This window comes from Nothobranchius furzeri, chromosome 5, assembly GCF_043380555.1.
Source record: "Nothobranchius furzeri strain GRZ-AD chromosome 5, NfurGRZ-RIMD1, whole genome shotgun sequence".
Taxonomy (NCBI): domain Eukaryota; kingdom Metazoa; phylum Chordata; class Actinopteri; order Cyprinodontiformes; family Nothobranchiidae; genus Nothobranchius; species Nothobranchius furzeri.
The window spans coordinates 2,136,234-2,150,420 of NC_091745.1; the positions used below are offsets into that span (position 1 = coordinate 2,136,234).

The window sequence follows — 14,187 nt, forward strand, 5'->3', positions numbered from 1 at the left end:
CTGTAATTCTGTTTATTTAATGATGCGGTAATTCTACTAACATTTTTCTGCTGTGTGTTTAGTAAAGATTCTGAATAAATTTGCCACCAAAAGGTCTGGTGGTGTTTCTCTCCATTAACAAAAGCAAGAGAGAAGTAGAGGAAGTGTGCCACCAGTGAGTGTGGAGGAATCAGTTCCCTGTCGTTTGGTTTGACCTCTGCTGCTGCCTCAAGCTTGGTGATTCAAACGTCTGCTTTGTGAAATCCGCCACAAACGCCACTGGGATCAGGAGAGTGGCATTAATCCAGTTAGCAACATGCAATCAAGTGAAAAAAATAATATTTTTTAGGCATTTTCTCTTAAATAATCTACTAACAACAATTGATCTGAATGTAATTACTGTTCTCAGAGTTGATCCAAATAGCGTTTTAATCGGGTCAGGGCTTTGGGGTGAATAATAATGACTGGAACCAACCCCTGGTTTTCTGCCACTGATATCCATGAAGGCAAATTTTAAATAAACAAATTTTCCTCCAATCAAACGTCTTTCTTGATTTCAGATGTAAATTAACAACTTCTATCCATCCATCCATCCATCCATCCATCCATCCATTGTCTGAACCCGCTTTGTCCACGTAGGTTGGGGTGGGGTGGGGGGGGGGGGGGGCACAGAGACACACAGGACAAACAATAATGCACACACACACACACACACACACACACACACACCTAAGGATAATTTAGACAGACCAATTAGCCTAACAGTCATGTTTTTGGACTGTGGGAGGAAGCCGGAGTACCGGAGAGAACCCACGCATGCACAGGGAGAACATGCTAACTCCATACAGAAAGATCCCAGGCCGGCAACAGCTCTAACCACTGCGCAGCCCCTTCTATCATCTAATCAATAACAAACGTACTAAATATTGGTCTTAACACAAACACCACCTCATCATTACACCCTCACATCTCATAAGTGATCTAAGAACACAAAAGAGGTGCATGGATTTTTCTTCTAAGGCTTAATGATTTACTTGCCAAAGCAAGCTACCATGGCATCTTCTATTTTCTTGTCTTTTCGCCCGTGTTTCTATTGGAACGAAGGTAATGCTTTCTCCTACATCACCCGCTCCATTTCCCTTTTGCATCAAGAGGAATTATATAAAACCTGACGTTTACTTCGCACAGGCCAAACTTCTCTCCCAATAAGTTTCTTTTATATATTTTTCCATTAAACAAGTTCACAAAGAGCAAGAAAATGAGAAGGTCGCGACAAACTCTAAAGCAGCACAGCATTTTTTCCCCAGAGTGACCGACTGTAGACCGGTGTATTTACTCCGTCTCTGATCTTCATGTTCTTTAGATTTGTCTCCATCTCTAAAAATAATTGTCTGCTTTGTTTCTGCATCTAATCTTTTCACTGACTTCTTGGTCTGCTTTAGCGCTTTTATTCTGTAATCCAACCCATGTAGATCTGATTCAAGCCAACCCCGTTTGTCTTTCTCTGTTCTGGGTCAAACGCCCTGGAGAACATCTGTGACTGTTTGCTAGTTTAATGATTTATGTGCTGCTGAATAGAAGAGAACCATGCCTTCATCCGTTTTAGCAACTATCAATTAATCAATCATCTGGTCTGTTCATTAAATGTAACCTAACTATACACATATATCACCTTAGGCATACTTTACTAACCTGATTTTAACATTTTAACATTTAGTTTTGGCATTAATGATTGAAAACTCGCTGACATGTTTAACACTGAGATTCAAATCAAAACTGTCCTTGAAGGTAAGTGGGGTAAGGTTCTAACAGTCTCTGTCAAATCCTGGGCTCCACGTTTCCACAGTGCATAATCCTGATAGTTAATGTTGTTTTCCCTCACCTTCCTAAAATTCCCCATGTCCCTTGGATCCTGGTTTCTCCTACATATTTTCCTGACTCTGTAGGTGATCAGGAAAGGCTGGCTAACTCTTCACCTCAGCATCATGAAAGGAGGCTCTAAGGAATACTGGTTTGTCCTGACAGCTGAGTCCCTCTCCTGGTACAAAGATGAGGAGGTGAGACGGTTTTCTGTTTCATAAGACCACATTTAGTCTGACACAACTGGATGTATAAAGGTCCAACATGAAATGAAATCACACAACAGGAAAAAATAAAAACACGACGAAAATGTTGGCGACACCGCTGCTATGACATCAGAGACAGGAAGTGTGTGCGTCCCAGGCTAGCCTAACCAATGTGCAGACTACTGTTCAGCTGTAGCTTTAGGAACAGGTAGTCTGAACACTGGGCAGGCTGGGTGGGGGGGAGGGCTTCAGGAGGAACGACCCAGAGGTCATTGTGTCTGCAGGTCGCTACCCTAGCACTGTGGGACAGAGGGCACCGTGTAAATATTATCTCACTGTAAAGGTTTGACATCAAAAAGCCACACAGCTGCTAATAAAGCATCGCAGTATTTCTTTGTTTATAAATATGTGTTTCACAATTGATACCTACAACCTTTAAAACATGGCAGTAGTTTCTCTTTTCTAAAGGTTTAACAAAAACAACATTGCTAGGTAATGAAGGAATAACACATAAACTATAAAATACATTGTTTGCTTCAAGGAATCCTAAAACACATTTCTAAATATTCATGTGTTTACTTACAGTTGCCTTCTTTTAGGCCTCAGCTGTGTCTCGCCTGAAAAGGTCAGAAAACGACGAGCAATACCAAAATAATAACGCACACGATCTTCGTTGCCCAGAGACGAATCGGACTGTTGGCTTTTTCGTGTAGGCTGCAAATCGGGTGAACGGCAGCAAAAGAGACTGAGTGGTAGGACGGGGTCGGAAAACTGACGTGGCAAGGCGAGTTGAAATGTTCCAGCCGGGATCTGACTTTGGAATTTGCAGGAAATCGTACTGGGTTACGGGGGCCGAAGGGGAGGGGGGGTTGTGTGTACAAGTGTGCATGTGTGTGTAGGCTCTCGTCCACACGCAGCTCTGTGGGTCTTCAGGAACATCTGAGGTGTTTTTATGGATTATTCCGCTGTTCGTTTACGTGCTTGTTGTGTTGTCAGGAACAGTTGTGTGTGTGTTTTGTCAGCGCTGCAGTGAAGGGCGTATTTCTGCAAGAATGCAGACGAGTGGCGTTGTTGTGGGATTGTGTCGAGCTGTGGGTGATGTAACTGTTGGGCCGGGGCCGCTCTGTGTGTTTGTGCAGATGTAAATGCTTCCAGATGTTTCTGCTCCACAGTGAAAGCTGCCCCCGTACTCCGTCGTGCTCCTCCTTTTTCTTCCTCTTCTCCTCCTCTCTGTCTTCATCATGAAGTTCTCCGTCCCATTAGTCTGGTGGTCATCTGCACAGAGCACATGCATTCTTTTACTTTTACTCACTACAAAGTAATAGAGCCGTTTTCTGTCTTCATTAGCATCCGGCTGTAGTGATTCACGCAGCTTCCTGGCTATAAAGAATTCATTATTTTGGGGATCATATTAGTATGAACAGAAGAATCCGTCTATAATCCTGCTTCTGTCCCTTTTGTGATGCAGCAGCAAAGTATTTTTGTGGGATTAGCAAGCCATCAGTCATGGCGTGGCCGTGTTTTACACTATGTGTAATAAAGTTCGCCAAAGAAAGCCTCATCTGGTAATAAGTATATTGTTATCGTGTATATCAAAATGTATGTGAAACACAAGTTTGTGTCTCTTGTTTTAAACCAAACTTTAATGTTTGGATTTCCAGAGACGCGTTAAAAGGTCAAGTTTCAAATGAAAGGGAAAGCAGAAGACTTCCCTAAACCTGACTTGCTTAGTAAACACAAAAGTAGTAACTAGTAGGAAAAGAGCAAACGAGCAGGCATCTGTTCTTCTGTTTTCTAGATGCAAACCCAAAGGTCACGTGAAGATGCATGCAGCCATCTTTGATGCAGCTTTATGAAATGGTGTCTGATTATGGAGACCGACCTTTCTGGTCCTTGGATCAGCTAAAGATGAGTCTGATGACTTAAACGTCAGACGTCATCTCGGCACCAGACACCGGCAGATAAAATAAGCTTTTCTGTGGATTTGCATGGAAACAAAATATCTCCAGTGCTTCTTAGAAATACTACATTTCCAAAGAGGAACACGGGGCACTGTTGGAAAATAAGGCTTTACGCGGAACGTTAGATCATTTGTTTTCCACTTGCCTTATTAATTTAACACTTCCTGTTTAAACAGCACTTTGTTTCCAGGTTTTCTGGGATCCTCTTTTACTTTTATACTTTAGTCACATTTCCTTTGTGTTGCTTATTGAAGGAAAAAGAGAAGAAGTACATGTTGCCTCTGGACAACCTGAAGCTCAGAGATGTTGAGAAAGGCTTTATGTCCACAAAACACATCTTTGCAATCTTCAACATTGAACAGAGGTTGGTGTTGTAACCACATTTGTGGGTTTCTGCAAACGCTCTCCTTTTTTCTGGTATAGATTGTATCAGCATGCATGTCCTTGTGTACTGAAGAGAGCCTGCAGCTGTAAGAACCGGTGTTTTATTTTTCTGTCTCTGCAGAAATGTCTACAAGGATTTTCGTCAAATAGAACTGGCCTGCGACTCTCAAGAGGACGTGGACAGCTGGAAAGCCTCCTTCCTGAGGGCAGGGGTTTATCCTGAGAAGGACCAGGTGTGAATTATAGTCATTGCTGTTATCCAAGTCGAGCACTCATGCTCATTTCACTCTGTTGAGGAGAAAGAACAAATTACTCAACTTGATTTGGGAGCATAGTATCAAAAATGATAGACCAAATAACGAGACAGCTTTTAAGTTAGGTGGCAAGCCGTCCCCATTTTCCGTAAAATCTAATCTAGAATTAGCATTTTGTGGAAGTAAAATAAAAATCGGATTATTGCACAAATCATTCAGCAAATGTTTTCAAGTTTGCACTAGTGGAAGTACGCAGATTCACTGCAGGATTTAATTTCTTGGCTACTTTTTCCTGGGAGTCACCCACTTGCTAATACCCTGGTCTGTGAAGGTTTGGGCAGCTTTGTTAATCTTCAGGATTTTCCTGTATAAATAGTTGGTTGTTATAAACAATTTCAGTTCAATATTTTTAATTTGTGTGTACTTTCTGTCATGTTGATGTGTAACGTTCTTGCTATTGTTACTAATTGGAAAGCACACTGAAATGCCTTTGTGTATGACGTGCTATATAAATAAAGCTGCCTTGCCTTGCTTATGTCATATAGGAGACCAGCAGTGATGTTTGACAAGTGAAACTAAGTTTATAGGATTTACAGAAAGTGTGCAATAACAAAATTAGACAGGTGCATGAATGTGGGCACTAATTATTGGGACTCAAAATTGGTTTGGTAAGCTCAGTGACCCTTGACCTCCACACACAGGTGAGTCCAGTTAGGAGAAAGAATATTTAAGGGGCAGTTGTTAGTTTCCCTCTGAATATTCCCTGAAGAGCAGCAACATGGAGGTCTCAGAACAACTCTCACATGAGCTGAAAACAAGGATTGTTCACCATCCTGGTTTAGGGGAAGGATACAGAAAGATGTCTCAGAGGTTTCAGCTTGTTTCCACAGTTAGGAACATGCTGAGGAGATGGAAGACCACAGGCTCAGTTCATGTTGAGGCTTAAAGTGGCAGAGCAAGAAACATCTCAGATAATCAGAAGTGAAGAATGGTGAGAACAGTCAGTCAACCCACAGAGCAGCACCAAAGACCTACAGCATCGTCCTGCTGCAGATGGAGTCTCTGTGCTTCATTCAACCATTTGGTGCACTTTACACAAGGAGATGCTGCATGTGAGAGTGATGCAGAGGAAGCCTTTTCTCCACCCACAGCACCAAGAGAGCTGCTTGAGGTTTGCTAAAGCACATTTGAAGCCCGCTTCATTGTGGAATAAGGTGCTGTGGACTGATGAAGCTAAAACTGAGTTATTTGGGAATAACAAGGAGCGTTATGCATGGAGGAAAAAGAACACAGCGTTCCAAGAGAAACACCTGCTACCTACAGTAAAACATGGTGGTGGTTCCATCATGGTGTGGGCTGTGTGGCCAGCGCAGGGACTGGGAATCTTATTAAAGCTGAGGAACACATGGATTCCACTCAGTATCAGCAGATTCTGGAGACCAATGTCCAGGGATCAGTGACAAAGCTGAAGCTGGTCCGGGGCTGGATCTTTCAACAGGACAACGACCCTAAACACTCAAAATCTCATGCAGAGGAACAGGTAGAACATTCTGGAATGGCCATCTCACTCCCCAGGCCCGAATATTAATTATTTTTAATGTATATATTGTATATCGTATTTCTATTTCACCTGTTCCTTTGTCTCTCCGACTGCTTTGAGCATGTACATGACACAAGAATTTCCCTCGGGATAAATAAAGTTGTTCTTATCTTCTCTTATATTAGTGAAACTCTGGGGTGCGAGTTAGAGAGAGCTGTCCATCAGACCTGAATGAACTAGATGTTTAGTAGTGAAGAATGGTCCAAAATACCTTCAACCAGATTCCAGACTCTCATTAGAAGCTATAGGAAGCATTTAGAGGCTGTTATCTCTGCAAAAGGAGGATCTACTAAATATTGAGTTCATTTATTTTATGTGGTGCCCACATTCATGCACCTACCTAATTTTGTTTAAACAGTTATTGCACACTTTCTATAAATCCTATAAACTTCACTTCTCAAACATCACCCTGTGTGTCTCCTATATGAGATGTTTAACCAAAATGTTTTTATAGCAACAACCAACAATTTATACAGGAAAATCATGAAGATTAACAAAGCTGTCCAGACGTTTGCATCCCACTGTTTATGTCTGTGGGGCCCGTGGTCATCGGGGCACTCACGGCAGTAACCCCCAAACTGGAGGAGGGGCTAAAGCAGATCCCAGGAAAAACTTCAGACGTCCCTCTGCAGTTCTAGGAACAGCTAAGATACAGAACCCTCAAGCTGCCAGGCCTCCGGTAGAGGACCCGAGCTGGGAAGGATGGAGACCACCCACAGAGGGTGATGTGGGGATTATTTTTCTAATGAACAGGTTAACTTTAAACGTGTGTTGGCTTCAAAAAGAAAAACGTTTTTAAGATGCAGATGTAAAAAGCAGTCTTTCCTTGTGTGTGTTTTTTGTTTTACGAAGGTGGAGACTGAAGAGGCCGCCCCTGCAGAAACCTTCTCCATGGACCCTCAGCTGGAGCGGCAGGTGGAAACCATTCGCAACCTGGTGGATTCATACATTGGCATCGTCAACAAATCCATCAGAGACCTGATGCCCAAAACCATCATGCACATCATGATCAACAATGTGAGTCGAGCAGCTATAGCAGCAGCAGAAGGTCGTTGAGTTTCTCAGCTGTAGTAAAAAAGAATAATGAACAAAATATGAGCCAGACAAACCGTTTAAAAACAAACAAACTACAATTCTCTCCAAGAAAACGTTGATCAAGTCAAATGTAAGAAATAACATGGACCACAAAGAGAAGGACAGAGGTGGAGGCAAATCACACACACACACACACACACACACACACACACACTTCCTGTGTATTCTACCTAGATGCTCGTGTGAGACGGGCTGTACAACAACACCGTTCTTGTCTCTGGCCCGGTCGCTGTTTTGTATTTTATCTCAACATTAGGTCATAAAGTTAAAGACGGTAATAAAAAACTGGCTGTTCAGTGACTCATGAGACCCCATTTCAGTTTTATTCTACCAGTGAGATGACTTGATGCCTTCTTACAGTTTTGCAGATGCGTACACACACACACACACACACACACACACACACACACACACACACACACACACACAGTGTAGAAGGTCACCTGGTATATAGGTTGTGATTACTAAGCTGGTCTGATCCTCTACAGTTATGTGTTGTTTCTCTGCTGTGTGTGTGTGTGTGTGTGTGTGTGTGTGTGTGTGTGTGTGTGTGTGTGTGTGTGTGTGTGTGTGTGTGTGTTTTGATGGAACCTGCTCTGTCCAAACATGTACTGGGGGAAAAAATCGCAGGCTTGCTGTGTGGTCATTAACGTAATCTAATCTAATGTAAATTAATCTAACATAATGTAATCTAATATATTAAAACTAGACTTTTTTGCTTTCTGAAGGCTAAAGATTTCATCCACTCTGAGCTGCTGGCTTATCTTTATTCATCTGGGGACCAGAACAGCCTGATGGAGGAGTCGGCTGACCAGGCCCAGCGCAGAGAGGAGATGCTGCGTATGTATCATGCCCTCAAGGAGGCGCTGCACCTCATTGGTGACATCACTGCTAGCACAGTCTCCACCCCGTTACCGCCGCCTGTAAATGATTCATGGATCCCAGAAAGCAGGTGAGAAGTGGTGTGTGTGTGTGAACCGTTCTGCTCTTCTACGGAGGTTTAACGAGTCGTCTCTCTGTCCCTCAGCCCGACTCCTCAGCACAGACCTCCTCCTGCAGCGACTCAGCCTCCCAATCGTCCTCCTGTTGCTCGTGGACCAACACCAGGACCACCCGTGAACCCCACCCAAGCTTTTGGAGCTCCACTTAATCCCTCTCCAGCTTTTGGGGCACCCCCTATCCCCTCCCGGCCCGTCCCACCTGGCGGTGCCTTTAACAGCCACCAGGATCCATTCAGTGCACCGCCACAGATCCCCTCCCGCCCGGCCCGTGTCCCACCCGGTGTGCCCAGGTAGGACTTCCCTTCGTGACACGATGAGCTCTTCCTTTCAGTGTTTTTTGTCTTTATTTGTTACACTGTCATTGGAACATTGCTCACCAACACCACATCATCCAGTTTTTTATTTTATTTTGGAGGTAAATTTTAAGTTCTCATTATTTCCTTCACACTGATGCCTTAACATACCCCCTCCCTTACATTCCTGGTTTTGCCCTTGCTCCTTTCTGTGCCTGCCTCCTGTCTTCTCTCTGGAGCTATTTGGTTTAATCGGTCTCTTTGTGGGCACATCTCACCCCTTGTCCTGTATCTTCTCTCCTCGTTGCAGCCGAAGACCTCCTGGTGCTCCGTCTCACCGGCCCACCATTATACGTCCTGCAGAACCTTCCCTGCTAGACTAGAGCTGTGGCCAGGCCCACCTAAGCGTGTGTGTGTGTGTGTGTTGGGGTGGGGGGTGTTGTGTGCGTGTGGATGTGTGTGTCTGCGCACTACTGGCTGGGGGAGGGGCTGACTTAGACCCAGCTTTGATGGTTTGTTCAAGCAAATGTTATAAAGCTGCTAATTCTACTGGTAAACGGGGAGGAGAGGGAGAAAGGCCCAAACCACTGGAATAAAAGTGAAGATGACTCCTAACAGGAGGAGATCATGAATAAACATCAGTTTAAGGTCTAAAAAAATTCATTTAATCACTTTTTGTTTCCACTTCCTGAACTGGTTCCCAGCATAGTGTCACTTAGTTGGTCCTGGTGATTCTCCTTTTCTTCTCCTCCCTCCTTTGTAGATGAACTCACATGCTCTGTAACACACACACACACACACGCACGCACACACACCTAAACTGTCATTGATTGTTTTGTTACTGGGTTTCTGTATCTCAACTGGTTTCATACTGGAAAACAACTCTGGCTACTTTAGCTAGTGCTGACGCGTCACACACACACACACACATTGATACATTCGATGTTTTATTTTGTTAGCTTTACATGAAACTTTTTGAGACGCAGCAGAAAAACGTTCAGGAGGAGGGCAGCGAGTTATGACAACCCCCCCGCGTGAATAGGAGATGAGGATGAGTCTGACCGTTGCAGTTTAAGCACTTGTTACCATGTAGCCTTTCAGGACGTTGTAACAGGGTCAGTAGGACACTGTGGGACAGGCTGGTGTTTAATCCCGCTGTCCCATGGAGTTAGACGGCCTCAGATGAAGTCCTGATCCAGCTTATTTAAATGAACCGGAGCATGCAGGACCGTTTTCTCTCAAAGAGAATGAGACTTGGTGATTTATCAGGGTGTGGAGGGGGGCAGGTGTTGGTTTTAGAGTATGCAAATGGATTTGAGGATAGAGATGTGTCTTCTCTTTTGAAAACATTTATTAATGATATAGTTATTTGTTCTGCGTCCATGTGTTAAAGCATCGTTGTACATAGCTGGTCTGTTTTGGAGCATTGCTTCATCTTTTCATATTAGCCATAATCAGAACAGGTGCTGTAATAATGCAACTATAGCCTTCAAATCACAGGAAGAACTCATTCTATCATTTATTGATTTTAACAGATTTCTTTCACTTCCTCTTTCATTATTTATAACCAGGGCATTTGTCTTCTCTGTGTTTGTGATTGCAGTCGTAACTCGGTACAGGTTCCTTCTTACTGGGCTGATGGGTCTTTGCAACAACAGCTGTGATTATTCACTGATGGAATATTGTTTGCCTTTTTAAAATTTGACTTTGATTTTCTTAAAGATCTTGTTCTTGTCTGGGGGGGGGGCTGTTTGGTTTAATTTGTGGTGATGGTTATGTACAAATGCACATCCTGTCATGAGAAGCTGCTTCTCTAAAGAGGAAAAAGAAAATTAGACGACCTGAACAGAAGAACTAAATTCCAAACTCAACCGTCTGAATCTTAAGACAGAATGTGCTTCGTGTTTATTTTTCTTGGCCCTGCTTCCAGTGACACAGCGATAGTCTCATCTGCAGAACAACCTTGAGCGATTGCCTTGATGGTCTTTTTCATAAAACAAAGTCATGTAAAACTACATTTGGTCAGTGATCTGATAAAACCAGAGAGACTCTTGTGTGCCTGTCACTGCAGGCTGGGCCTCGAGGAGCCATGTAGACATGCAGATGTGGGAATTACACGGTGTCCCTCCTCTTCCCCCCCCCCCCCCCCCTTATCAAAATGGACAGAGGCTGGAGACAACGTGCAAACATCTTTCTGTTTGTTTTGCAAACCCTTGTGAAGTGCCGCTGTAGCCGTTCATTGATTTTAAAGGAACGCCATGACCTGATTTAAAAAAGAAAATGAAATAAAGAAGTGTGTACAATAAAGGGACTGGCTCTGGTGGTTGGTGTCTCCTTGTGTCCTGTGTGATGCCTTTGCTCCCGCTGCTCTAGACGGTGTTGAGTAGTTTTCTCCAACTGTTTGCCTCTTTACATCTAAAATGATGTAAACTGAGAGCGGTTTCAGTTTCTGTAGCAACGCTTAAGCTTTACAGCTCCTTCATGTGGATGGTGGTCAGTACTCTTCACCTTTAACTCCTTTAGTGCCGCAGTTGCTGCAGGTCGGATTAAGAGTAGACGTTATCCACTCTTCTATTGATTACATCAGTTAGACAATTGCATTATTGCACTTTTATTTCATTGAATTCCAGATAGATTTATTATGATCTTACCTGATAGTATTTTACTAACTACTGCTGCAAAATGTTCAGATGAAATAAAGCATGTTTCCTCCTCATAAACTTGTGTAAAATATCTCATCTTTGTTCTTTTTGAGCTGCAGGCAGCGGTAACAAATTCAGCTCAGGGTTGACATTTGCTTCAGCGCAGGTCGCCTCTGTTTCTGATGACCATGTCCTGTAGTATTTCCTGTCAAAAGCAATTCTTTATTGCATGTCCCAAGGTCAAAAGTTTAACGTTGGTTGATTGTTCCTGAACAGGCGCCCGGCTCCCCGTCGAAACCAGTGGTGACCCCGACCAGCAGGCGGTGAACTTGAAATGACTTGGATCCATGTCGACAAAGGAAACTTATCGGCTCCTTTTATTTCATGACGCTCCAAAAGAAAAGCTGCAACGCGACTCCGATAGCGCCACTCGAGAGCCACAAAGCAGGCCGTGCACTGTCAATGAAGCGGGCCAAGTTGTAAAAGTTTTGTATACAGCATGTTCTAAAACTTCAGAATAGGAAAAAGCACAATATAAAATATTCAGAAATAAGTCTTTTTAGCTTTTATTTGGGATGGTGAAGAGACAAAAGCGATGGAGTGTGGTGCTTGGAGAAGGTTTCACTTAGAAGAAAACCCAGTGGATCAAAGTGGGAGACGACGGGCACCAGGAAGGAGACATCTGACCTAATGACCTCGATGCTTCAGAGCCAAGAACTTGTCGCTTTAAAACAACCTTAAACTTGATCAGGGACATTGTTTTTATAACTGTTTGAATGTATTCTGTATCTTAATTATGATGGGATTTAGATTCACGCCCGTTTCTACCTACTTGTTCAGGTGAGGGTTTGGTGGTTTAGTTTGGCCGCTGTTTGATCTACTCTAGCCTAGACTTCTGTACTAGGAGCCTAATAAAAACAACTCGAGTAAGAAGAGGTGTGGTTTTCTAAATAAAAATCAAAATGTGCTTCAGCTATTCTACGGTTGAATTTGTGTGCATTTAGAAGACTGGTCTGTGTTTGAGTGTACAAAATGTATGCCATGGTGTGATGCTAAAATGAAACATACAAGACTTTGAGCATCTTCTCTCTTGTGCAACGCGTGGAGATGTTTTATTTCTGAGCAGACTGAATCTAATCTGTGGTTGCAGCCCTTAAGGTTCAGCTCATTCTGCTACGTGCAGACCCGCTTGGTGTGGTCAAACAGGCGTCTCAGGGTGTAAATTTGAGTGACTGCTACTGTGAGCATGACCATCAGGTTAATGCAGGACCAAAAGGACACACTCCACAGGTTGTCCTCCAGCAGGTAGCGGTCCCTAGCCTCAAAGGCCCGCAGGACAGTTTGGACTTGATGACTCTTCTCCAGGTGCCAGTACACCGTGTCCATTCTGGTCTGAAAGATGAAGAGCAGAACAACACTTAGACCAGGCTGGGCCACTCGCTCAGACTACGTCCTGTTTTCCCCTCACCCTGATTTCTTCCAGTTTGTACTCCACCACACTATCTGAAACAACGGTGTTGACCCACTCGTCTCCGTCTCCTCCCACGTGGCTCCGGCTGTTTATAATGACCTCAAAAAACACCATCTTCTCCGATAGTTTACTGAAGCTGTTGTCAAAGCACAATCTGTAGTCTCCGTCCTCTGCAGCATCCACCCTGCAAAAGCAAATGGATCATTCAAATCTGCAGTGTCCTGATCTAAATGAATGAAATACTTTATTTTGTTCCTTTTTGCAAAAGCTGAAGCAAACGTGTGCTGCAGTGAGATAATCAAGAACACAAAAGAAGGAATGAGGAAGACTCACGTGTGAATACCGTCTGAGTTCCTAAATTCAGAGATCACCCGGTGTCCAGTAGGTGAGATCAGGGCAAAGCCGACATGTAGACCTGATCCTGCTATCACCTTAAAGAGTGAATGAGCAGATGTGCAAATTAACTCCTACTGAAGATGCTGCAGGACATTTACTCCCACACCGGCCTGCACTTCCCAGAAGGAGCAGAGACTTGTTGGATGTGGTGTGAAGATGCAAATGTCATGAAACCCAGAGTGATGGGTGTGTTGTAGGACTTACTGATGTTCTCCATGAAAATTACAAGCTGCAAAAAAAAGGTTTGGGTTTGTTTGTGAAAATACTCAGAATTACGACGCTGACTGAACTGAACTCACACATGTACAACGATCCCTTGAGTTTTATTTTATTTGCCTTTTGTAAATTGTGATTTGGGGGTCTTTGCTGATTTCTATCTTCATTTTAGCATCTGGGGAGCTTCATTCTTTCAAAACTCAGCAGGTAATCCCATTGTTGCTGTGCTAAATGGGTGTGAGAGGTCATAATGTTCTGATTATTGCACAGTTGCAGGTTTATTATGTTATAATGTGTTTTTCTGTGTGTAAATGTCCACCCACCTCTCCCGTATAAAGCTTGTGACTTCAACGGTAGACTCAGTGGTTTTCTTATCTCACGGCTGATGAGATTAAAGTCCAGCCTCTTCACTTGTTCAGACTCCGTTTAAACAGCTACAACTAAACAGGCACGACATGCAAAGGAGTTTATTTACCTGATACTCAATTTCCATGCTGCTGTTTCTGCTGGTCGTTTGGTAAAAACACTCAGTGCTGGCAGCAGGTAATATAAACGTGAACTCCATGTGCTGTTTTGGCCTAAAACCCAAAGTCAAGCCTACAGTCACAATAAAACATGCCATCACACACAGCTGTGCAGATGTGGTCATAATGATTTGTCCATTTGAAGTTGCTCCTCTTTCAAAAACCCTGGGTAAAATCCCCCAGTGAGTCAAAAAAGTAAAAATTGAAGGAATCTGCAGCTGCTGCGCCTCATACTCTGATGGTGGAGGAGCAGCCTGTGAGTCTTGAGTATCTCCACGTCAAAGCTGGAGGAGTGGAGCCTGTAT

The 14,187-nt window shown here is 43.5% G+C and overlaps 2 protein-coding genes across 7 annotated transcripts in view; one reads left to right on the forward strand and one right to left on the reverse strand.

Annotated features, from left to right (window-relative positions):
- Positions 1-10,956, forward strand: part of dnm2a (dynamin 2a) — a 37,592-nt gene extending 26,636 nt beyond the window's left edge. For all 6 annotated transcript variants that reach the window (XM_070551333.1, XM_054741279.2, XM_054741280.2 and 3 more), the window contains 7 exons: positions 1,926-2,036; positions 4,261-4,370; positions 4,512-4,623; positions 7,097-7,261; positions 8,068-8,291; positions 8,367-8,630; positions 8,944-10,956. In XM_070551333.1, coding sequence (XP_070407434.1) covers positions 1,926-2,036; positions 4,261-4,370; positions 4,512-4,623; positions 7,097-7,261; positions 8,068-8,291; positions 8,367-8,630; positions 8,944-9,016 — 1,059 coding nt within the window. In that variant the 3' untranslated portion in view covers positions 9,017-10,956. The remainder of the gene's footprint in view (positions 1-1,925; positions 2,037-4,260; positions 4,371-4,511; positions 4,624-7,096; positions 7,262-8,067; positions 8,292-8,366; positions 8,631-8,943) is intronic.
- An 869-nt stretch (positions 10,957-11,825) lies between these two features.
- Positions 11,826-14,187, reverse strand: LOC107378303 (transmembrane emp24 domain-containing protein 1). The gene is made up of 4 exons (XM_015948437.3): positions 13,834-14,187; positions 13,080-13,177; positions 12,744-12,930; positions 11,826-12,667 (listed from the first exon to the last, which is right to left on the reverse strand). The coding sequence occupies exons 1-4, from the start codon at positions 14,005-14,007 to the stop codon at positions 12,449-12,451; spliced, it is 678 nt and encodes a 225-aa protein (XP_015803923.1). The 5' UTR covers positions 14,008-14,187; the 3' UTR covers positions 11,826-12,448.